This window comes from Protobothrops mucrosquamatus, unplaced genomic scaffold (assembly GCF_001527695.2).
Source record: "Protobothrops mucrosquamatus isolate PMUCROS unplaced genomic scaffold, P.Mucros_1.0 scaffold1690, whole genome shotgun sequence".
In the NCBI taxonomy this organism is placed as follows: Eukaryota; Metazoa; Chordata; class Lepidosauria; order Squamata; family Viperidae; genus Protobothrops; species Protobothrops mucrosquamatus.
In genome coordinates this window covers 45,370-69,723 of record NW_015387843.1, presented here as the reverse complement: position 1 = coordinate 69,723, position 24,354 = coordinate 45,370, and the positions used below count along the sequence as shown (strand labels likewise).

The following is a 24,354-nucleotide window of genomic DNA, read 5'->3' as shown; positions in this document are numbered from 1 at the left end:
AATAGCTGTACGGTCATCCCAACCCAAGGTCTCGTCAGCTGCCTGCCTCTACCAACAGGGCCCTCTGCTGCTTGAGGGACTTGTGTGTGTGTGTGTCCTTGCTAATCTCCTTTCTCCAAAACCTTCGGAATGAATTGCATTACAGGAGAACAGGATGAGCTCTTTCGGGCCACGGTCTTGTTTGAACTGATTTCTTCAAAGTTAGGCCAAGCCCAAACAGTTTGAGAGAAAATTAACTGTATAGAAGCAAGCAGAAAAATTGATTTCATTTCATTTCAATTATTTGTACGTTATGTGTGGGTACCGTATGATTATTCTCCATCCTCCTGTATTCTAGTGATTTGCCCTTGTAGCAGATTCCCAAGTGCAATTTTGTAAGAAGTTTTTGAGATCATGTAGGGCAGGGGTCCTCCACCTTGGCAACTTTAAGACTTGTGGACTTCAACTCCCAGAATTCCTCAGCCAGCAAAGTTGAAGTCCACAAGTCTTAAAGTTGCCAAGGTTGAGGACCCCTGATGTAGGGCACTCCCACCATGAGAGGATTGTTCTGGGAGACAAAAGTTCGACCTGAGTGTCTCTTTGCTCCAAACCCCGAGAGAGGGAAAGGCCAGTGGAGGCTATGGTGTCTTCTCCTTTTTTTGTTTTTGTTTTGTTTTACAACCCTGTAATCCCTTGCTTCGGGGTGGGGTCAGGGCGACTGAATGGAGCTGAGTGTTTACTGCCCGGATGCCCTTCCTGGTGCCACACGGAGTTCCCAGTAGGTATTTTCTCTTTGCGTCCTGATAAACATCTGCCGGTATCTAGGATTGAACTCTTAACTTGCAAGTGGGAGGCGAGCATCTTCACCTCTAGACTGCCGCGCCCCTCCCATGGTGTCTCCTCCTTGCCTGGCCAGTGACACCTGATGCAGTTGCAGAATATTAGCAGCCTTTCCCCAATTGCCCCAACTGAGGAGGGCCTGCCCTTCAGCTGCATCTGATGCACATCCTAAGTACAAAGTCCGCGTGTGGCCCGGATTTAGGCAAAGAATGGGATCCATGGCTCAACACCATTATCTGCCTCAATCCAGGCCACATGCCGTCCGCTACGGCGATCTACCACCCTCACCATCTTGCCTTGTTCTCTTCCTCCAGGTATGGAGTATGGACAACATGATCTGCACCCAGACACTCCTGCGCCACCAGGGCAGCGTCACAGCACTGGCCGTCTCAAGGGGCCGCCTGTTCTCGGGGGCTGTCGACAGCACTGTCAAGGTATATACTGAGGGGGGGAGGGCTCTCAGTGGGAGGAAGAGGCCCCTCCAGTTGGCTCAGAGCAGCTTTTGCAGCTGGCTTCCTAGTTTCCTTGAAAACAGCAGACCAGGGAGAGCTAGCATTTTTTTCCAGGTTATGCCTAATACAGTGGTGGCGAACCTATGGCACGCATGCCAGAGGCGGCATGGAGAGCCCTCTCTTTGGGCACACGTGCCGTCGTCCCAGTCCCACCTCCCCTTACGGCCCCCTCCTCACTAGCAGCCCCCCCGGAGGAGAGTTGTCCCCAGGTGCGGCCCACATGGAGCAGTGCAGCCAAGGATATGGCAGCTGGGCAGCGGAGACAAGACTCTGCCCTCATGCCCCATCGCAGAGTTGATGCTATGGGGTGCGGGCGGAGGGCGTGGCCACCATGGCGGTGCAGGGCCACCTGGGCGATTTGTTGCGGCAGGCTGTGGAGGCGGTAGGTGGCCCTGCGGGCAGGCGGGGAGGGGGCGGGGTCGTTTTTGGGCACTTGGTGTCTAAAAGGTTCGCCATCGCTGGCCTAGGAGCTCCACCTCAGTAGTTGAAGTCCACAAGTCTTAAAGTTGCCAAGGTTGAGGACCCCTGATTTAGGGCACTCCCACCATGAGAGGATTGTTCTGAGAGACAAAAGTTCGACCTGAGTGTCTCTTTGCTCCAAACCCTGAGAGATGGAAAGGCCAGGGGAGGCCATGGTGTCTTCTCCTTTTTTTGTTTTTGTTTTGTTTTATGACCCTGTAATCCCTTGCTTCGGGGTGGGGTCAGGGCGACTGAATGGAGCTGAGTGTTTACTTGCCGGATGCCCTTCCTGACGCCACACGGAGTTCCCAGTAGATATTTTCACTTTGTGCCCTGATAGAGAAACATCCTAATTAGATGTGTTTATGCTACACATGGAGGCGAGGAGCAGGAAGAGGAGGAGGCAATGGAGGGGGCTTGTCACCTCTTTAGGAAGAGCTCTTTTTAATTTGAGACACAATGTAATAGAGTCACAAGTCTGTGCCTTCCAGGGGTCTTTTGCAAGCCAAGATGTGCTTATATGGGGCCTACTCGCCTACCATGGTTTAAGGCACGGGAAGGAGCTTAGCTTACTTCCGTGCCACACATGGCTTCCCTGGCGCTCTCCTCCTTTGGGGAGGGGTCCACTCACGAATGGGAGCTTAGATTAGTTTTTCCTTCCCCTGTGCCACGGGTCACATATTCCGATGTTTAATGTTGAGCATTGAGAGAAAGAAGCCATTAGCAGAACCCCGAAGGTTTGGCCAGGTGCCCCTTGCTGGACCCTCACTGGGCAATTAGGTCTCTGTTTCGTTGCTCGGCAAGATCTTTGCCAGCCTCATTAGGTGGAGGACTTCAGGGAAGCAATTCCGAAGTTTTGTTCTGTTGAGACTGGCTGTAAAACTCTAATCTCACCACTTCCGAATGTCCTCCTTGCTGTGGAGTTGAGAAATATTTCAGCTCCCCTTGCACATGGCCACCAAGGTCATCTTCATGACTCTCCATTTGAAGTTCAACAGCACTGAAAAAAGGGACTTATGACCACTTGTCACACTTCTGACTATAGCGGCATCCCCGTGGTCACGTGATTTACATTTCGGATGCTTGACAACCGACTCACATTTATGACGGTTGCAGTGTCCCAGAGTCATGTGATCCCCTTTTGCAACCTTCTGACAAGCAGAGTCAACGGGGAAACCAACCGTGTGACTAATTGAAGAAACTGCATTGATTCACTTAACAAATGTGGTGAGAAAAATTGTAAAATGAGGCAAATTTCACGTAACAAATTTCTCATATAGCAACATAAATTTGGGGCTCAATTGTGGTCGTAAGCTGAGGACTACCTGCAGTGCTTAGACTTACATACCGCTCCGCTGTGCTTTTATCACCCTCTCTAAGCGGTTTACAGGGTCAGCCTCTTGCCCCCCCCCTCCCACCCGCCCGACAATCCGGCTCCTCAGAAGGACGGAAGGCTGAGTCAGCCTTGAGCCGGTCAGGATTGAACTCCTGGCCGTAGGCAGAGTTAGCCTGCAGTGCTGCGTTGTAACCACTGCGCCACCACAGGTCATACTGGGCCAGCCAGCGTGTAGTAGTTAGGGATGATGGTCAGGCCTCTACCACTGATTCCCTGCTTCCCCGGGCCTCCCACCATTTCTATAAATTTGTGGGGTTTTTTGCCAGGAATCAGAATGGTTGTGGGGAGGGGGGGGGATAAGTTCCTAGGAGGTGGGCGAGTCAGCCATTGTCTGTTCTCTTGCAACCCGGGAGTGCAGAAGCCACCCTAGAGATGACATTGGTGCACATATTGTTGCGTTGCTGCGTTCATCGCAGAGCTGCACTTGCACAGCTCCACAAAGGGACCCTTTGGTAAGGATCGGCACCTGGTAGGAAGACTTCTGGCGCTCAGGATGGCCCCTGGGCTGATGTGACACAGGTCCTGTCAGACAAGGGTCGCCTCTACATCCCACTCCAGCCAGCTAGGCTGGCTGAGGAATTCTGGGAGTTGGAGTCCAGGTGTCTGAAAAGTTGCTAAGATTGAGAAACACTGTCCTACACAGTGATGGAGTTTGGGCTGTGCTGACATTTCTCTCCCTAACAGGTTTGGACCTGCTAGGGATGCTGCCCTCCGCTTTGGACACCACGCTGCCAAATACACACGCCGGCTCACTCCGTACACTCCAAACACCCTCCAGATGTGCTGTGTTCCTTCTTGGTGGGCCCTCCACTCCCCAGCAGCTGTGCAAGAGCTTTGGGCCACATACCTCAGCACTGCCCCCCTTTCGCAGCAGCGCCTTCCCAGGGAGGACTCCCCTCCCCCCCCTACCAATACGCCACTCCAGCTCCAGTTCCTGGTCTGGCTCTTCTTGGGAGAGAGAAGCAGCTGGTGGATGCTGGCCGAGCTGCAAAGAGGGGCAACGAAGGCTGCACTCCTCGTCGATGGGAGACCGTCTCCGAGAGCAGTTTTTCTACGAAGCTGGTTTGGATCGGTCTGCATGAGCAGCCACAGCACCTCGCCCAGAGGACCCCTCTCAGTCCTGATATTTAAATTATTTGCTACGCTCCTTCATTCGTGGCCCCAGCCGGGGGTAAAACCCAGTGTCCTGTCATGTAACCCGGTACGATTTTTATGTCCCCAGTCCAGCCTTCTTATCAGGTATCCTAAGCCTCTTCCCCCCCCCACCCACCCCCTCTTCAGAGCATCCCATCATCATGGCCTCCCTGGGAAAGGCAGGAGAGCCAACGGTTGTGTTTTTACGGACATTTTCTACTGTTTTTAAAATTGTGATATAGATTTGGATTATTTCTTCCTTACCAATAAAATTGGACCATTGTTTTAGGCCAGCATGACTCATTGACAAACCTGAAGCATTTCAGCCGATGAACAGAATTCCTCAGGAGCGGGGCCCAACCCTGCCCCCACCCCCCACCCCCCCAAAAAAAGTTCGAGGCTGACTTCTATGGATTTTGGGAGATACCCACTCAACACTCCCTGGCTGATCTGTGATGAGCACCTCCTGGGTTGCCATCAGTCAGTAAAGGTAACAGTCCCACTGACTGCAAAGATATTTGCACGTAGCGCAAGGAGCTTATTGCTCAAAGCAGCACCAAAAAGGCTGAATGCACCGACCAGGGCTTCGTGTGATCACCTGTTGCCAGCTAAACTGGCACCTATCTGTTCAATTTCTTAGGTTCAACTAATGGTCATCTGTGGCATTCTCCTCCCCCAGAATGCTGCTCTTGAGGTTGCTGTTTAAGCATGAAACTCAGATGGCCTTTGCATTCAACTTCCAAAATGCTGAGACAATGTTTAGAGGTAGGAATTGAGGGGAAAATGACAGACCCACAAGCTGGGCACTGACTGTTTCCTTGGAGGGGGGGGGGAATGCCTTCATTAGTTGCATTTGGCCACTGCATTGCCCAAAAAAACTGAATTACAGTAGGAGATGTGTAGTGACAGAAGTAGTTTCCAGCGGTTTGTTTGTTTGTTTTTCTCTGTGCAAATGTTCTGGCTCAGTACGATGTAAAAGTGGGAGATGTAGAAGAATCGGCTTCACAGACTGTTCCACGTTCCAGCTTCCGGTTGTGTTACATAAGATGTGCAGCTTTTACAATGGCTCCAGCTGGCACCCAGCAGCCCTTTCCCATCACACAGCAGAAGCTTTTTCTCCCCTCTGGCTGGAGCCAAAACACGAGTTGAGCGGGCCAAGATAATCTGGACGTTTTATTAAGCACCGGTGGTCATAAATGCATCCACATTGACGCATGCCTGGACTGTGAGCTGCAGCACCAACTCGTCACTCCCTCCGCACCAGAGCAGCCAGAAACACCCCCCCCCCAAAGTTAGTGCCTCCGAGGTGGGATTTTTTTTCTGACCTCAACAATAAAAGTATTATTTAACAGTGAATGTCATGTATCTGTATTAAAGACGAGCAGGGCCTTCTTCCCCATTTTTGTCTTTAAATATTGATAGCCAGATAACTTCTTTTTTAAAAAGAAGCAGTAAAAAAAAATACTCCACCACAAAGCTATTAATATAAGTAATACTGGTGGAATGTGTGCAGGAAGAAAAGAAGATTAGAAGCAGAAAATGCATAGCTTCGACAGAAGGGGAATACAATACAGTATCCATAACTTAATAATAAAAATATAATGTATATATATAGATAGATAGATAGTATGTATGTATATATCCAGCATTAGAATCTTGGAATAGTTTCTTACACATTTTGTTTCTCTTTACAACAGCTATTGTTATGTTGCCTTTTTATTTTATTTTTAATTAAGAAATTTCAAAGTTGTGCCAGACACGTTTTGGATATCAGCAAAGACAGACTATCCATATTTAAGAAAAGAAACAGGAACAGCATTCACCCAGCAAGTCTAGCTCTCAAAAACCACAGCTCTAGGAAACCAGATAGGATGTTTCAGACTTAACAGCTGTGTTTAAACTGGACTGACCCCCATTTGTACATTAGTGTACAGCTGGGCATATGTTAGTGATTTCCACATGCATGCACTTCAACACGCACTCGCATACATACACAGGCGCATATAAACGTACATCCAACTTAAAAAAGACACAAAAGAATGCACGCTTTTCAGATAGGATTAAACAAAACTTCTTAAAACAAGGCACATCCTTTGATTTTTCAATAAAACTGTAAAAAGAAAATGGCAAAAAAAAAATCCATATAACATAATGTTTTGCACGCTTTGAAAAAAAAAAAAAGAAGATAAACTACCTTTTTAAACATTGTGCTACTTTTTTAAAATGACCTCACAAGACACACAGCTTATAATAATTCTAATAGTCAAGCTAAACTCCAGTTCTTTCAATCTTATATTTTAAAACTTCAATATACAATTGATAATATTTTAAAATCTTTTATATATATATATATTAAACTCCTTTCCTTCTTTTGTTATTTATCTCTGGGGGAAATTCCACTTAAATATTTTTTTCCCAATAAATACTTTTTTTATATATAGCTTATTTTTTTTTTCATCCCTTTAATCACCTTCCAACGGAAAAGCTGTGTGAGTCTCTGCACGCATAAGAACATCCCAAACACGGCTGTCTCAAGAGGAGGAGAGCTCTACCAGTGAAATAACAAAAGAAACAGCACCACAACTCAACACTACTCTTTTAAGGTGGAAAGAGCTCCATGATGTCTCTCAAAACAGTAGCTCTTCCAGAAGATGACCACGAGTTCTCCTGAGATCTGAACTCCAAGCCCATGGGGGTTGGGATGTATAGCAAGCCGAAGGGAGACCGTCCCATTTTTTAAGCTGCTTCGTTCTGGATTCCTTTACCGGATGGAGCGACAGGAAGAATAGACAAAGAGGAAGGAACCCAGCATGTCATGATCACATAAGTGAAGAACGGGTCCCATGTTGGAGGTTGGGCTGCCACTCAAGAAGATGCAACTGATAGTCTAAGACAGGGGTCCTCAACCTTGGCAACTTTAAGACTTGTGGACTTCAACTCCCAGAATTCCTCAGCCAGCAAAGCTGGCTGAGGAATTCTGGGAGTTGAAGTCCACAAGTCTTAAAGTTGCCAAGGTTGAGGACCCCTGGTCTAAGAGAAGATGAAGCTGTGGTAGCCCCACACATAAGTTTTGTTCCTATCACTGGTATTTTTATGCTTGGCTGACAGCAGCCATAAAACGTGAGACGTCTCAAGAACCCGCTCAAGAACCCCATCCGCGCCATGTTGTCTGAGAAGAGTCTGCAAGACAAAGCTCCCAAGATCTCACTGAAAGTTGGTAGCTCTTGTTTTGTTTTTCCTTTATTGCCAGGTGATTCGATAAAGCAAAAAACCAAAACATGATGGAGTGAAATGTACAGGAAACGGAGAACCCAGCAGCAAGGGAGACCTGAGAACTACACCAGATAAGAGGAAGGAGAGATGAAAGGCGAGGGCTTCATCCCATGATCAGAACGGATGCCCTACAAATCAGATGGCAGCATGTGGAGAGAGGAGGTTGTGGCACTTTCCCAGCCCTCTCGTCCCTCTAATCTCCCGAAGAACATCAGTTGATTCCCAGCTGCAAATTGTAGTTCTTCATTCCCGGAAGATAGAAGTTTGGGGAAAAGAGCCTTAAGCTAGCTAGTACCTCGGTACTTTCATCCGTGGGAGAGGAAGATGGTTCAAGTGCTTCTGGTTTCAGAGGCATGACACATGAATTATGGCCACAGTTATTCTGAAGTACAAACACATCATGAGGGAGAGAAATATAACCAGCTGAAAACATTTAAAAGCCAGTTTAGGCTAGAGATTAGGAAACGCATTCTTAAGAGTCAAAAATAAGTAGGCACTGGCAAAATTCCTTCTGAGTACTTAGGGGAATTTCTTTGATGGAGCTTTGTAGGCAAAGGAGTCATTTGGAAATAGCAGTCAAAGGTTTAAGAATACTCCCACTGGCCTTGGACAAAGGACGACATATCTTGGACACTTGCCCAGAATGCTCCTGTGGGCACAAGGTTTAGAGAACCCAGTAAATTATTCAAGTAAAATGATCTACCTTTCCTCGTAAAATGCTGCTTCTTGCCATCATAACGTTGTTTTATAAATTCCACAAGAAGGAAGACCAAGTGAAGCTGAAATGGAGCAGCTCACTGAGAACATGGCCGGAGGGTGATCCAAGTCTTCCCATGCAACTTGAAGAAGCCAGGAGATCCCGAGAAGCTCATCCATCAGAAGCAGGAGCCAGACAAAGGCTGGCCTTCCCTAACGGCAACATTCAAGCATTCCTCTTGCAGCCAAGGGTCTTCCTTATTTCCTATCAAGACCCTTCCAATTTGCAAGTGGAATAAACCAAAGTAAACCTGAGGATAGTAGACAGTTCTGAATTGACAGAACAATTTGTTCCTCTCATCACTATACTATGATTTCCTCATTCTAGGAAGCCTCAAGTTGGTTGATGAAATTAGAAAATGAACTTGCCACAACACCAAGGTGGTGCTAACACTGCCTGGGGAGTAACGAAAACAGCAATTCTGCACTACATACCTGGAAGATGGAGAAGGCTCATAAGAATAAACTTTGGCGTACAACCCTTGGGTAAGCAAAAATTGTGATCCTCTTGGAAGATGCCCCTTTCTGGAAGAAGAAACGGTGCTGTACTCGGCAGGATTCCTTGTCTCAAGGAAGCCCTTTCCTAACTGATTGCCAGAAGATCCCTCGCAGGTTACCCAGGATCAATCAGGGCAAGATCTGCGTCTCACGAGTCAGGAGTACAAGACATGTTCTAGCTGATGGTTGCAATCCTGGCTGAACCTCTTTTGGCTGCCACTTCCGAAACTGAGCCTGTAATACCAAAAGAGGACGCCTCCCTTCCGTGAAAACTCCACTGAAATACCAAACCACCACCGCCCTTGCCCTCGGTTTCCAGAACATGGATATGGTTTATCGTTCCTTGTCCGTCCATTGCCTGGTCAGTGATGTCTTCTTCCAACCTTGCTCCCAACGGTCACGGCAGGTTAAGAAGGCTAAATGGTTCAATCGGTGGCGAACTCTTTGGGACAGAAGTGCCTTAGAGCAATAGAAAGTGCAGGGCAAGTCCCTGTGCTCAGAACTGCCTCGAGAGAGGGGTTAAAAAAAAACCAAAAACATTGCCGTCCATCTTTGGCAGCTGCAAAAGCCACCAATGGGTTTTTATGTACAAGGAGATTTTGGCCAGGATGCTTTTGTCCCACCCACCCCGCCCCGTTTTTTTTTCTTTTCATATTTCATCACTTTTATCGATCATGCAAACATACCAAAGCTTTTGCACAGCTTTTGCCAGGAATGATGCTTTCCAAGGCAAACCAACAGAAAAAAGAGCTTGTATCTCAAAGGGGGACGTGTTAACAAAACAAAACGTCTTACAGTCACAGCTTCATCATCACCAGGAGAAGACAAACACCTTCAGGACAAAAAAAACAAAGCATGCAGCTTGCTGAAGGTTCCCCCACCCCCCACCCCGACTCACAGGTTCCCTCAGGCCTTCCATGGCTGCCTCTACCAGCATGTCCAGCGGTGGCAGATGGGCGCATGAGCTGGGCATGGAAGGAAACGCGGTGTGCAGTCCAGAAACACCCAACACAGAAGGCAATAGTCATCGCTAAGACGAGATTTCACCCCAAACGGAAAACATGAAGAACCAGAGAAGACTAATACTTATTTGTGCCACGTACTTTGATAGTGTATTGGGATGGTAACAACTCAGGACTGATCTGGAGAGAGGGGAAAGGAAACCTTCATAATTATATGTGAGGGGAAAAGCCACTTGGAGTGGATGGAGTAGCTTCGCCCGGAAAGCTGTGCTGAAGAAAGTGTGACGCTCGCTTTCTCCCGTTGCCATGGAAGCTCTGCCATCCCAGGCCCTGACCTCCGACTCCACTGCAGGAGAACTGCAGTCCTGCTGTTATCTCTAAGGTCAAACAGGTGTTTGGAAGGGATGGGAGAAGACACCCAGATGTGGTTCCTCCCTTCACTTTGCGAAACAGGTCCCGAGGAAAGCCTTTCTCAAGCATCTCAGTTTGTTTCAACACAATCCTGAGGTAACCTTGTCTTCTTTGTGCAAACCTCAAAAAATGGAGGAGGGAAGATCTTCATGGAGGTGATTGTGCCCTTGTGCCCATGGCAGATCCTGAGGTTGGCCCGGACTGTTCTCCAGCTCTCATTCCAACATGGCATCTAGCTGGTCAGCAAGATCATCAAACATGCTGCCGATGTCATCCAGGATGCTGACAGTACTCTTGGATTCTGCACTGGAACTGAAGGCAAGAGATATAAGTGAGGTTAAGCTGATTCCAATTCCTCTACAAAACCCTTGCCTTAATTCAGCTTCCTAATGCCTCTATCCTTTGGTTAATTAAATCTGAGCACATATAACAGCAGTAATCTCATCCTGCCTTTCTCCTATTCTGTTCTCCTTCACCTTTTTACTAAATATGTCCTTTGTTCCCGAGAATGGACAACCCATAGAAGACAACAGATGGCTGCACCTCCTCATGGTGCAGAACCAACAGTGGCTGTTTCACCCAGCCTCTCTGGTCTGCTGGACTTTCTGCAGGCCTTCTGGCTCCTCAACCATTTCTGGCCTTCCCCACCCCTTCCCGTCCTCAGGAGTGCCTTACTCTGCTGCTTGTCCATCCTCTTGCTTGATCTTCTCCTCCACAGCTTGCAGAGCAGCAGCCAGAGAAGCACTGGTCTCCTCCAGTTTTTGATGCACACTCTCGGTGCTCTCCACTGAAGGCCCAGCCATGGAGGAGCGAGGTGGCTTGACTGGCACGGTCTGAGGAGGTAGCCCTCCGGGAGACAAAGGCTTAGCTGGGCTGGAGCAGAGGGAAGGAGGTGTGCTTGAAGGCTTGATGGTAGGGGTCAGCTGCTTGGCCGGTGAAGGTGCTGGTGTGCAGCTGGCACTCACTGACTGGAGGACAGGGTGGACCTTCGGCTTCGGAGCAGTTGGGGGTGGTGTAGGCTTTGGAGATGTGGGTGGTGGGGTCCCATGGACACGTTTCACCTCTGCAAGAGACAAATAGCACCCACTATGTTAGAGGAAGTGGTCATAACATGCAGATTCCACTTGGTAGGACTGCTTCTAATGTTTTCTATCATTAGGTAGACAGTCCAGCTGTTACTGGAACTGGATTCAGTGAATATTAAAGATGATAACAACGATGCCCCCTTCTATTCAGCAACTAGGAAATATTAACACACAAGCTTGCAGTTTCAGGCACACAACTCCATTCCCCAGCCTGATTCCCAGAGTACCCCCCCACACACAGACACACATACACAAAACCTCCCATGTGCCGCCCAACACTTCTTTGTGAGCAGCTTATAGGAGCCTAGATATGTGCATGGATAAAGAAGCCCTGTGGCAGCCTCGGAGCCCAGAGAAACAGCTGTGAAGCCCCTGGAACTGTGAGCTCAGAAGCCCCCTGCCAAAAACCATGCTCTGTGGGTTCCCCAGGAAGAGGCTTTACCTGGGCTTCCAGGGCCGGGAATCGGAGCCCTTTTGGTGGTGGGCGTGGAAGGCCCTGAGGTTTTGGGCGGCAAGATGGGCTTGGGGGAGACAGGAGGCTTGGTGGGCTTCTTGGCTTCTCCTTCACGGGGGATCTGAACCAAAGCCCCTTCCCCTCTCTCCTTCTGCTCTGCGGGAGCCACAGCCCCCAGGCTGCTCATTTCAGAGGTCGGCCGGCGCTTGACTGTGCCCATACCATTGTGGTACACTGAGAGCTGGGCCAGCTCTTGCTCCTTCTCTTTTGACTTTGGCCGCCTTTTCACAGTATCCGATTCCGTTAGGATGAACTTGACATTGTCCTGTTGACACTGCTTTGCCCGGATCCTCCGCTTGAGAGTGGCACTGGCCTCCACTCTGGAAAGGTCACCATGCCGATGGGCCAGGGACAAGCCCTCCCCACCTTCGGCCTTGGCGAGGCTCATCTGCCGGGGACGCTGCTTGATAGTCAGGCTGCCCTCCTCAGCAAAGGGGATATTTTCTCCTGAACCGTTCTGTGGGGAGCTCCCGCTGTGCTCTGCTCGCAGCCGTTCCATGGGGCCACCATCTTTGGCCAAATCAGACTTGATGCTGTCCGAGCGTTCACGGCGAGCAGCTGCCACAAGCCCAGTCACAGGGCCACTGATGGTGCGTCGGCGGTTCACCACCTCTCCGTCTGGTCCAATGGCCTCTTTGTGCTTGACAGTGGCCAGAACAGTTGCAACACGGATGTGTTCCGGACTGGCTGAGCGCACAACCACACCAGGCTGCAAGTAGTACCCGTCAGCCCCCTTTTGCAGGGCAAGAGCCCGCCCCCCTCCACCGATAGATGACATTTCTAACATGGCAGCAATACTCTTTACGCTCCCAGCACTGCCTGTGTCCACAGTGCCCCCGTCACTCAGCTGCTTCTGGGCCAGTTCTTCTCCCTCCTCTCCTTCTTTGCTAAAATCGTCCGTCATGTTGCTGCTGGAGATGGCAGAGCTGGAACGTTTGGGCGGCGGAGGCGGAGGCCCCTTCTTCTTGGGCCGCACAGCAAAGGACTGGCTGCGGTTCACGTTCTTGTCGGCACCCGACTGTGCCCGGACAGAATGGCTGCGCCCAACCCTCCGCTGCACAGTGGCATAGGGCCCAGCATCTGGCACCAACAGCTCATCCCGCTCCTGCTCACTGTCAGACATTGCATAGCGATTCAGACTGTGGGCCCTCTTCTTGGGCCGACCTGCCTCCTCCTCGCTCTCCGCAGCCTGGGGTGGCAGGCACAGCACTGGAATGGAGATGGGCAGGACCGGCACGGCTTGAGCCAGGGGGCCCACGGTCTGAGCCTCTCCCTCCACAGGCTGCGGCATGACATATGCAAAGCCCCGGTGCGTTGGAGACTGAGGCAGTGAGCGAGGGGACATGGGTCGGTCGGTCTGCGGCAGCAACTGTGGTGTGGGTTTTACTTTGGCTGTGGCGTGGGGCACCCCGAAAGCCTGAGGAGAGGATGGGCGGGGCTTGGTGGGAGTTTGCGGAGGGGTGTAGTGGCCTGCAGCTGGAGGGAAGGATTGCCGGGGTTTTCCAGGCACTGGTGGGACGCTAGCCCTCTTGATGCTGTGGCCATGACGGAGGCTCCGCACCTCCTTGGGCAGGGTGGCTGGAGGCTCCTTCCCCTCTTCTGCTAGGTGCTCCTGGCTTTTGGATGCTGCAGGGCCAGGAGATTTGGGCCCATCTCCCAGCAGCTCCTGGGAACTACTAATCAGCTTAGCTCTCCCACTCAGGCTGTTCTCATGAACGAGGCGGGAGGGGTGCCGGTACACAGTTCCGTCCCGGAAGTGCGTCACATGGTTGACCTGTTTCTCAGGCCCCTCTTCACTGGTGCCTGTCATGGCCACCTGCAATTCATTGCTCAGCTCGCTGTCCTGGAAAGTGGACATCTTGGGGGACTGGCATTCAGCCGTTTCCTGCGGAGGAGACTCTATGGCCACTGTGTCCTGTGACTGTGGTGCACCCTTTTTCTTCAGTGTTCCTGATTCATACTTGATGTATTCAGCTTTCTGGATCTCCACCAACTTTTTCACAGCTAGCATCAGCTTCTTCTGGTGGCCTAAGCAGATACGAGAGATCAAAACTGGTTAAAATTCTAGCACAATCTTTATAAATAAACCTCCAAACCAGTACAATTGTGTCTCACTAAGCCTACTGAGAGCCAGTTTGATGTAGTGATTAAGGCATGAGTCTAGTCCTGCCTTAGGCATGAAGCCAACTGGATGACCTTGGGCCAGTCACTTTATCATAGCCCTAGGAAGGAGGCAATGGCAAACCACTTCTGAAAACAAAAGATTGCCAAGAAAAAATGCAGGGACTTGTTGAGGCAGCATCCAAGAATCAGACAGGATTGAAGAGAAAGGGAAAACAAGATTTACCACAGATCTTAGTTCAGCCACTTCACCTGCTGGGTGTCCCTTTGCTTCCCCCAAAATCAACATATCTGCTTAGTACAGCAGCCCTGAGCTGGAATTGGCCTACCAGGACATTATCTTGTCCTGGTAGGGCACCCACTTTTCGTGAACCCCATTTTTTCTGCTCCTTGCTGTTCAATATACAGCAGATGGGCTGTTTGGTTGGATGGCCATCTGATGCCCAACCTTGCCCAATTTCAGTATCTATAATCACCCTTCTTCCCTGGCATCTAGGTTAGATAAGAGGAATGGACTCCCCTTTTTCTTATTTCTTCCTCCTCTTCGCAGCTCAGAATTTGTACCCCTAACAACATTTGGAAGAACCCAAAGGAATTCGTAATTCCTAAAGATCAGTGCTCTATTTTTAACGATGCAGAAATTTTTACGAGTCTTCCTCCCTCCCCCCAAGTTTTCTTTTTAAATAATTCAGTCACTAAAATGGCAGATGCTGTCTTCTGTGGCACTTGAAGGAACCTCAGCAAATGACTTTTTCCCTTGTCTAGTTAGGTCATTGGTGTTCAGCATTTGGAAGAATAGAATAGAATATAGAATAGAATAGAATAGAATAATAAAATATAGAATAGAATAGAATATAGAATAGAATAGAATAGAATAGAATATAGAATATAGAATAGAATAATAAAATATAGAATAGAATAGAATAGAATAGAATAGAATAGAATAGAGAACAGGACCGAATCTTGGAGGTCTTCTAGTCCAACCCCCCAGCTCAAGCAGGAGACCCTAGACCAGTGATGGCAAAACTATGGCACGGGTGCCAGAGGCAGCACTCAGAGCCCTCTCTGTGGGCACGCCTGCCGTCGCCCCAGTCCTAGACCTTCAGCTGGGTTTTATAGAACCTTTTAGCTTTAGGCCTCGGCCGCCGTGTGCAAAAAAACCCCCGGTTCAATCAATCAGTCAATTTCAACTTCTTGCGGGAAAAAAAATCTTGCAAAGTTGGAATTGGTTGCTTGAACTTTTTAGTCCCACCCAGTCTGCCGTTACCACCGCAGCCACGCCCACCCAATGGGCCACACCCACCCAGCACCGGATGATGCATAAGTGGGTTTTGGGTTGCAGTTTGGGCACTCGGTCTCTAAAAGGTTTGCCATCACTGCCCTAGACCATTTCAGACAAATGGCTGTCCAGTCTCCTCCTCCTCTTTTGAACCAATACATTACACTGCATTATATCCCTGCTGTCTGGAGAACAGCTTCTTGTCTCTTCCCAGCTGATCTGTTCTTCTCCACATGCACCTTCTCCCATCAAACACCAGCTCCATTGCCAAGATATTTGAGGCCCAGTCACAGTATAGGCTGGGCTTTCCCAACCTGGCACCCTCCAGAATAATGGAAGTTGTTAACTTCAAGACATTCTGAAGGCACCAGGTTGGAGAAACTGAGGCAGACTGAACCAGCCTACTCTTCCCTCCACTTTACTCGGAACCAAAACCAGCCATTCATGCACAGAGGTACCCAAAGACCCTGATTCAGTTTCTAGTTGAGAATGGAGTTGTCTCCACCCTCCCCTCACCCAGTTTGGTGATGCCGATCTCCTGCAGATCCTCCCAAGTGATATCGGTGATGAAATCGATGTTCTCGTAGCCATTTTCCACCAGGACTTTGTAATACTGTGCCAGACCGATCATGGAAAGCCAAAGTGCCAGGTTTGCCTGGGAGAGACACAGGATATATAATAAGCCAGTGTTTCTCAACCTTGGCGACTTGAAGAGGGGTGGACTTCAACTCGCAGAATTCTGGGAGTTGAAGTCCACCCCTCTTCAAGTCACCAAGGTTGAGAAACACTGTAATAAGCTGTTTCACAGAACAAAACCCCCCAGTGGGGCCCACCCACCATCCTAACTCTAAATGGCCCGCTATGGGTAGAGGAGCCCACGGTGCCCAATTGGTGTCTACCGTGTTTTCGGCGTAGTTCCCCCATATTTTTTTCCCCACATTAAACACACCACCTGTAATTTGAAAAGTCTCAGAGGAATTTCTGACCTCTTCCCCATAATTAAAACAGCCTTGAAATGCTACCCTACCGCCATTGTTGATTAGCAGAGTTTCCTCCGAGACTTTTCAAATTAGGTGTGCTTAATTAAGAGCTTCTGCCGGACTCTTCAAAGCGGCGTTTCGTTCTCCTGCTGCCAAGTTCTGTTCCAGGAAGGGGAGAAGAAACTTTTGGTTTCTCCTCATACAGGTCATCCTCGACTTACCACCACGGTTGAGCCCAAAATTTATGTTGCTAAGTGAGAAATTGGTTAAGTGAGGTTTTTTTCTTGCCTGGGACACTGTCAGCGTCATAAATACGAACCAGTTCTCAAGCATCCGAATGTAAATCACATGACCCTGGGGATGCTGCAATGGTCGTAAGTGTGAAAAATGGTCATAAGTCACTTTTTTCAATGCCGTTGTAACTTCGAACTGTCTCCAAATGAACGATTGTAAGTCAAGGACCACCTGTATTTAGAGCAGGGGTGTCAAACTCAATTTCATTGAGGGCTGCATCAGCATTGCGGTTGCCCTTGGGGGGGGTGGCCAGGATGTGTGTGGCCTACTGGGTGGGTGTGGATGGAGTGGGTGTGGCCTACTGGGTGGGCATGGACAGCTCTACATCGTTCGCGTCAAGGGTGCCTGTGGGGGGCCTGGGCAGGAGTGGGACAGATCTGAGGGTCTCTGGCAGAAGGGGGTGGGACCAGGGCAAGCGCCAAGGCATGGTCCATTTCTTCATTCCTCACAAAGGGTGACACCTCCCCAGCATGCACCCAGGGGGCAGGGCCGACGCGGCAGGGGCTGGTTCCTTGCTGTTTCTAGACGGACTTGTGGAGCTAAGACTGAATGCGTTTCAGCGTAGATGGCCACCACAAAATTGTACATTGGCTCCCGGCCGGCCAGGGCCAAGGCAGCGGGGGCCGTTCCCTCACTGTTTCCAGGATGGCTTTGCGGGCAACATGAAACCACTTCGCGGGCCGCATCCGGCCCTCAGGCCTTGTGTTTGACATATCTGATTTAGAGGAAGACAGTCCTATGCCACTAGAAGAAAAGGAAAGCAGGTAGTCCTTGACTTACAACTGAAGTTATGACGCACCTCTCTGGGAGTAGTTATGACCCCATTCCAAAGTTCCAACGGCCCCTCCCCTCCTCCCATGGTCACATGACCTTGTTTTGGGCACTTGGCAACCAGCCCGCATCTACGGCCATTTGCAGCATCTTGTGGTGACCACATTTTACAGCGGTTCTGCTGAAAAATGGCATTCCGGTTTGCAGCAAAACTGGCCATAGTAAACCATCGACTCACTTAACGACTGCCGCAAAAAAAAAGGTTGCAAAATCAGGCCAGTCACATGGGTGACCCGATTTACCAACCGTCATGACTGCAGTGGGTGGGCTCCATCACGGTTGTAAGTCAAGACGTACCTGCAGGCAGTTAAAGCTTCTCCCCTCTACAGTAGAAGGATCAGGAACTTAAATGAGGGAGGTGGCCGAAGGGAAGCTTGTAACCTGTACAGGTCCTTGACTTATGACCACAATTGAGCCCAAGATTTCTGTTGCTAAGTGAGACATCTGTTAAGTGAGTTTTGCTCCATTTACAACCATTCTTGCCACAGTCGCTAAGTGAATCGCTGCAGTTGTTAAGTTAGTCACAGGGATGTTAAGTGAATCTGGCTTCCCCTCTGACTTTGCTTGTCAGAAGGGCGCAAAAAGACGTGATCTTGGGACACGGCAACCGTCATAAATATCAGCCAGTTGCCAAACATCTGAATTTTGATCACGCAACCGTGGTACTGCTGCAACGGCCGTGTGAAAAACTTGTAAGTCCCTTTTCTCAGTGCCGTTGTAACTTTGAACAGTCACTAAATGACCACCTGCATTTGTCAGGTTCTTTTTTAAATGGAGGCGGCTTCTGCATTATCCTTACGGAAGAATTCTAGCAATAAAGGAGAGTCTGAATCCTAATGTTGCTTCTCCCGTGTGGAACCACAGCGTGAATTCTGCTTTCAGATGCTCTGCAGAAAAGCAAAGTCTCTGGAGTGCTTCAGAGAGCCCGCCAGGAGCAGAGGCAAAGTTGTGAAAGTCACCAGCAAACCAACAGCCAAGTCTGCTGCTGACACACTCTGGGATTTCTGGACCTTTTAGACTAGGGCTTCCCACCTCAGGGTGATGCGCCTGGCCTGCCTGTCTCCAACCTCCCCAAACCCCAAATGCAGCAGGATGAGGCCGCTCACTGGCTTGTACTCTGGGAGCCACTCGGGAATGTTCAGATTGTTGATCTCGGAGGCGATCTTCTTTCGGTGTCCTGGCTTGGTGACCCCAATGGCCGTCAGGTCCTAAGCCAAAAAGAATGGCCCCATCATTCGAGTCCCAGAAAGCAGCAAGCACACATTATTAAACCCCGGAACCATTGGAGCTAGGAATCGATAGAATCAGGGCTTTTTTTGGTCATAGAACGCTCAGAATGGAGTTCCGGCACCTTTTTTGGATGGAACCTTGTAAGGTAGGCAAGGCAGGTTGTATGACGTGTGTGAGTTCTGGCACCTTTTTTTTTTTTTTTACAAAAAAAGCACTGGATAGAATATTTGTAGTTCAGGATTGAATTGTGGGGACCTTGATGCCCTCTGATTGCGGCTGTTTTCTTGCAGACGTTTCATGACCTAACTAGGTAACATCGTCATTGCTGCAAGACAGAAGGGTTTGCTGCTTCTTCTTTTTTATACTAGTGTCGTTGTTGGTGGGAGTGCTTTGGCGGTTCCTTGATTAAGGTGTTATTTTCTGATTGTCTGAGTTGGTAATTCCTTGATTGGGGTATTGTTTTTTTAATTGTTGGTTCCAAATGGACTGTGGCCCAGGGGTTGGGGACCCTTGCTCTAGCGTTGTTGGACTAGGTTTGGTCTGGGAACGGCTGAGAAGGCCCAACCACCTAGAAGATAAACCTGCACCATTGTGATATACATGCAGTAAGGCGAAGTCAAGCTTGCCTCCTGGGACATCACGTCATTTCACAGCCTTTTCAGGATGTTTGTTCAGTGAAGGAAACCAACCCACAAGCTCAGAGAACGAACGTTCACCCTCATATTCACAGTGATTTAGCTTCCAGCATGGAACACCATGTGGTCTTCCATCCCAATTCTAAGCCAACCTGATCCTTCTTAGATTCTGAGACCAAACAAGCTCAGAGAAGGATCACTATTCAGTGTCCTCTCTCACTTCTTTTCAGGGTGTGGGCCACCCACCCACTCTCCCACCCACCCATCCAGGCATGTTATCAAGGAGCACCACTTGAGGAAGAAGAGTTAAATCCAGATGGAGGACAACCGGTCAGTTCCTGAACTACGGGCTAGGCTGGAAAGCCAAAACACATCCCAAAAAGTGTTGGCAGAGGGCAAAACACCTCTTGCCAAAAAAATCTGCTCGGGTGGATTTTGCCAATCACCAGGAATGAAGCTGAACTCAAGGAAGGTTTTTTTTCCCGTCCAAGAATGACTCATGTTCTATTTCAGTTTCTTTTTAAGTTAAAAAAAAAAAGGCTTCTTAAGCTCACTTTGGAGAGGAACAGAAGATGCCTAAGAAAGGAAATGAAGCTTCTTACAATCATAATAGGTAAAAGTTTCCTCTGTCCAATCCTGCCCGAATCCAGACTCATCTCTGTTTCTTAGCTGAGGGAGCCAGCATTGTCCAAAGACATTTCCGCGGTCATGTGGTCAGCATAATATGCAGCGAAAAGCAAAACCTGTTTCATTTTATCTACTTGTATTTCCATGCTTTCAAACTGCTAGATGGGCAGGAGCTGAGTTGAGGATGGGAGCTCACCCCTTTGCACGGCACTTGGGTCTCAAACCCTGGCTTGTCAGCTTTCCAGCTGACAAGCTCAGTTTCTTAACCACTGATCCATTGCGCCCCAACAATCATAATAACACCCGCAAACTAAAATGTGGGTCTATCCTCTTTCTTCCTACAGTTCCAGGGACAGGTATCGGAGCTAGGAGCGACAGCCGGGTGAGTCCGAAAAACCAAGATGATGGCATCAAACGTTAAAAACAGGCAGAATTTTGATTCTGCCCCTGTGGCCACCATCCTGCCTGTTTTTAAACCACACTTTGTGGAGACCTGTGCATTAGGAAGCCATCGTCCTTTTTCTGCCAAACCAATGGTTTTTAAAAAAGTCTCAGAAGAACTAAGTGTGCCCAAGGATTGTGTTGATCTGCTGCACTTTCATTCCTTATAATCATTTGAATGGAAATGCTCCCACCCAGGTGGTTGCTGGTTACAATCAACACATTTATGTGATTTGCGTTGGCTTTGCTTTTTTTAAAATTCTCACTTCTAATGTTAAAAATAGAACAGTTCTTTGAAAAATCATCAGGATGCTCCCACCATTCCACCAGCCCCTTCCTGAGCTGAGCGGCCAATTCCTTAGTCCTCTCCCACAGACCCCCACCTCCTTATTTCTCAGTAGGAGCCCTCACCTCGGGGGTCATCCTGCTGATCGTGGGAATGTCGTAACCAGCATTGATGAAGTTGGAGGCATAGAGTTGCAGCTGAAACTTGTAGAGCCACTGGTAGACGGCCTCTGAGCTCTGGGTGGGAAGACGGGCACAAGTCATTATTTATAGATATTACATCTCTTTAAAAAAAAAAACCGGAATCACCTGCCTGAATGCCTGACAGAGGGAGATTTTGGCAACAGCAGTTCTTATTTTTTTCCTATCCTTAATGAGGTTTATGGTCTTCCTTCTGGCCTCGTCACTGTGACCCCCATCACTATTTTGGGATCTCTTCCTACTTGCAGAATCTCTCTCCTTGCAAGAAAGCCATCTGCTTCTAACCCAGTGGTTCTCAACCTTTTTAATGCTGTGACCCCAACCGGTCGTAAGTCGAGGACTAAACCGGTCGTAAGTCGAGGACTAAACCGGTCGTAAGTCGAGGACTACCCAACCGGTCGTGAGTCGAGGACTTTCCCTGCCCGGGAGCGCTGCGCATGCGTGGTTCCGCCCCCTGCGCCGGCCGAGGTGTAGCTGGCAAGCGGCAGAGACGGAGCTGGCCCAGCCCAAGGGAGGTAAGGCACCCGCCGGAAAAGGGGGAAAAAAATGGCAGACAAAAAAATGGTGGACAGCCTTGCTTGGCGACCCCCGTGAAATGGTCAATCGACCCCAAATGGGGTCCCGACCCACAGGTTGAGAACCACTGTTCTAACCCTAGCTGCAGGTTCCTCCCCCTCCTCCTTTTCCACATTTATCTATTCAGTCTGATGAGGGGTGTAATAAACCTAAAAAGACAACCATTAAAAAAATGGGTCTCGTAAATGGAATCGTACCCTACAGCTCTGCCCTCTTCTGCAGCATCTTGAATGTCTCAGGAGGAGCAGGTGAAGCTGAGAGAACCAAAGCTGCCAAGCAAAGCCAGATTCCCCCCTCCCAGGCAAGGTGGGGGCAGCCTAGTTCCTTTGGGGGGAGGGAAGATAGAGCTAAAGGAGGAGCTGCCCCCCCCGACACCGCAAGCCACAAAGTGGCACAAAAAATACCAAACTCATCCAAATTTTGGCAGCCCAGAGAAGGCATCCTTAACTAAGCTCTCTCCCTTCCTCTCCCTCTCTCTCTCCCCTCTCCTTTATAATAGATTGGAAAAGTCGGTTTGTACATAAAAAGGCTGCAAGCTCAATTCCACAATGGAATCCAGGCTTCATCTGAGCCACGTCCTGTCCCTGAACTCTACCAGGCCACGTTTTTGCCAGCTCAGTTCTCCAGGTTTTATTCAGAATTCCAGAATAAAGGAGACTTGAGGCAGGAAATGGTGGTGGAGAATAAGGGATGAAATGGGTGCAAGCTCTTCAGACCCTCATCTGTCCCTGAAAACATTCCCACCCTCCCCCATAAGTCCAACCCAAAAGAAAAGATTACAGCTTGGGCAGCCCCCGAAGGAATGCCACGGGCTGCAGGGACCTCTTCTCCAGCTCTGTCCTGCTTCGCCCACGTCAGAAGCTGTTCTGGGGTGCCCAAACTTGCCTTCCCCTCGGACTGCGGCTCCACCTTCTTGACCTGCTGCTCGCCATACGGCTGGCTGGGGTATGGGGTGCTGCCCAATCCTGGGGTCCGGGAAGAACCTGTCACAGAGCAGGCAGGAATTCTCAACACAGCGGAAAATTAGAAGGAGCCTCGGGTGCAAAGAAGGCCCTGGGCACCCCGTGGGCACATTCCTTGGCAGGACAAGGTGGCCGGCCACAGGACATTGGGAGAAACGGACTAGCATGCAGGTGCTACAGCAGAGGTGGCTTGTCTGAGTGTGGGACACTGCCAGCCTCACATGGAGAACACGGAGCTGCGCAGGTGCTCTGCTTCCTTTCAAGCCGAAGGGAAAATGGGAGGCCCAGACTCACTCAGGCAGCATCTTCCTCCCACCAAACCGGTGGTAGAAGATCAAGATGGCAGCCAAGGTGACCTTGATGTCTCCCAGATCGTTTGAGGCCATCCAACCCTCAACAAGGATTCCAACCCTCTTCCAGTCCAGCTAACACGCAAGGTCTCTGGCTTGATCCAAGGGCTACCGAGACCTCCAGCATCAGACTGGCAGCCAGCCCTTGAGCCTCGGGAGGGAGGGAGACCATAAGTGGGCCCGGAGATTTCTAGATTTGTGTACTCCAGAACAGGGCAGCTCCAAAAGTAAAAGCTGCTGCACAGAAGATGCAGACCCCCCCAGCCGATCCACAACCCGGCCAGCATCACAACGGCACGGATCAGAGCAGCCCGGCTGCCTTATGCCCCTCACTACAAATCGAGAAAGCCCCTTCCCCAAAGTGAGCACCTTGACACACCATCCAGGATCTCAAAACGGAGTGCAATGCAGAAAGCAGCCTTTGCTGACATCCCCCCCCTCGCCCCCTCCTGCCACTGGGTAGCTCCTGAGATGCTCCATCCAGGGCAAGAGCAAGGAGCAGAGCAGTGATGCCTGGAGGGGGGGGGGAGAAAGGCCTCAAACATTCAGGATCCAAATAAACATCACAGGAGGCTGAGACACTCCTAACCGCAATCAAAGGGGACAGCAACACCAAAAGGATGGGGGGGGGAGACAGACCGACCTGCGATCAACAGCGCTCTTCACACAGAAGGCAGCTTGCATGTTCCACAGAGCCAGGAGGGATCCTGTTTTCCCTCGGCCATCGTGCCCTCCCCCCAGTGCTCCCCACTAACCGAAGCAAGCGAAGGCCTGGCGGCAGCAGCAGAGGGACAGGGTCATGTTCTCCAGGAGAAGCCGCTGGTCCTGGGAATAAGAAAACGCTCCCGCGAGGACAGAAGGACCAGCTGTCCTCCAGAGCATCCACGCACCTGCGGGTGTCTCCACCGCCTTGGCAGGCCCGTCGCTCACAGCAGATTCTTGCACAGACGCCTTCTGGGAAAGGACAGTTGCCAGCAGCTGAGAAATTGGGGGAGGAACAGCAAGAAAGCGTTAATCAGAAAAGAGTGGCAGGCGGGGGGGGGAGGGGAGCAGAGTAGAAAAACAGGGACTCGGAGAAGCCTGGAGGGAGAATCAGGTGCTTTTCTCCCCAAACTGTGACTCAGTTGGCAAAGTGGCAAGCTGCGGCACGGAGAGCAAACGGCTGGCACAATGGCGCTGCCTGTTTGGCATTCGTGGCTGCAGCCGAGTCAGCTCGAAATGAGGATTCTGGTGCAGGCAGGCAGGCAGGCCGGCCGCACCAGGGTGATTTGGGAGCTAGCTGCCTGCCCCTCCTCCTGGCCCAGTTTCCCCAGGGAAGGAAGGAGCCCCTGGGCCACTTGAGCCAAGCGCATGGCATCGGAAGGGGCGAGCAATCCAACCTGCAACCACAAGGGGGCGGTAGAAGACCGAACAACATCAAGGATGGACAGCTACTTGTTTGTTTTTGTTTGTAAAATGCATTGGCTGCCCATCTGAGTCCAGGATAACACTGGGCAGCTTCCAGTCTTAAAAAGATAAAAACTATACAACTAGACCTGGGCCATCGGGTGAGACTTGGGCCAGCTGGTGGGCTGGAGAGCTCCGGATTTAGCTCCGTGGCACATCCAGCCCTCTGGGGAGCAGGGACTCAGGCTTACCTTCACGCCTTCTGAACTGGGGTGAAGGGCCACATGGCTTCCGCTTCCCGTGCTCTGGCCACTGCCCGAGCTCCGTCCACTGGCGA

General features: G+C 50.0%; 2 protein-coding genes across 2 annotated transcripts in view; one reads left to right on the top strand and one right to left on the bottom strand.

Moving 5' to 3' along the window:
• Positions 1-4,046, top strand: part of TRAF7 (TNF receptor associated factor 7) — a 43,142-nt gene extending 39,096 nt beyond the window's left edge. Inside the window, exons 19-20 of the mRNA XM_015822835.1 lie at positions 1,134-1,253; positions 3,871-4,046. Of these exons, the coding sequence (XP_015678321.1) occupies positions 1,134-1,253; positions 3,871-3,885 (135 nt within the window). The 3' untranslated portion in view covers positions 3,886-4,046. The remainder of the gene's footprint in view (positions 1-1,133; positions 1,254-3,870) is intronic.
• Positions 4,047-10,435: 6,389 nt separating this feature from the next.
• CASKIN1 (CASK interacting protein 1) overlaps positions 10,436-24,354 on the bottom strand; it is a 31,778-nt gene continuing 17,859 nt past the window's right edge. The window contains exons 10-18 of the mRNA XM_015822833.1: positions 23,522-23,609; positions 22,205-22,284; positions 20,669-20,779; positions 18,431-18,532; positions 15,736-15,874; positions 12,369-13,847; positions 11,748-12,299; positions 10,896-11,283; positions 10,436-10,532 (exon numbers count right to left, since the gene is read on the bottom strand). Of these exons, the coding sequence (XP_015678319.1) occupies positions 10,436-10,532; positions 10,896-11,283; positions 11,748-12,299; positions 12,369-13,847; positions 15,736-15,874; positions 18,431-18,532; positions 20,669-20,779; positions 22,205-22,284; positions 23,522-23,609 (3,036 nt within the window). The remainder of the gene's footprint in view (positions 10,533-10,895; positions 11,284-11,747; positions 12,300-12,368; positions 13,848-15,735; positions 15,875-18,430; positions 18,533-20,668; positions 20,780-22,204; positions 22,285-23,521; positions 23,610-24,354) is intronic.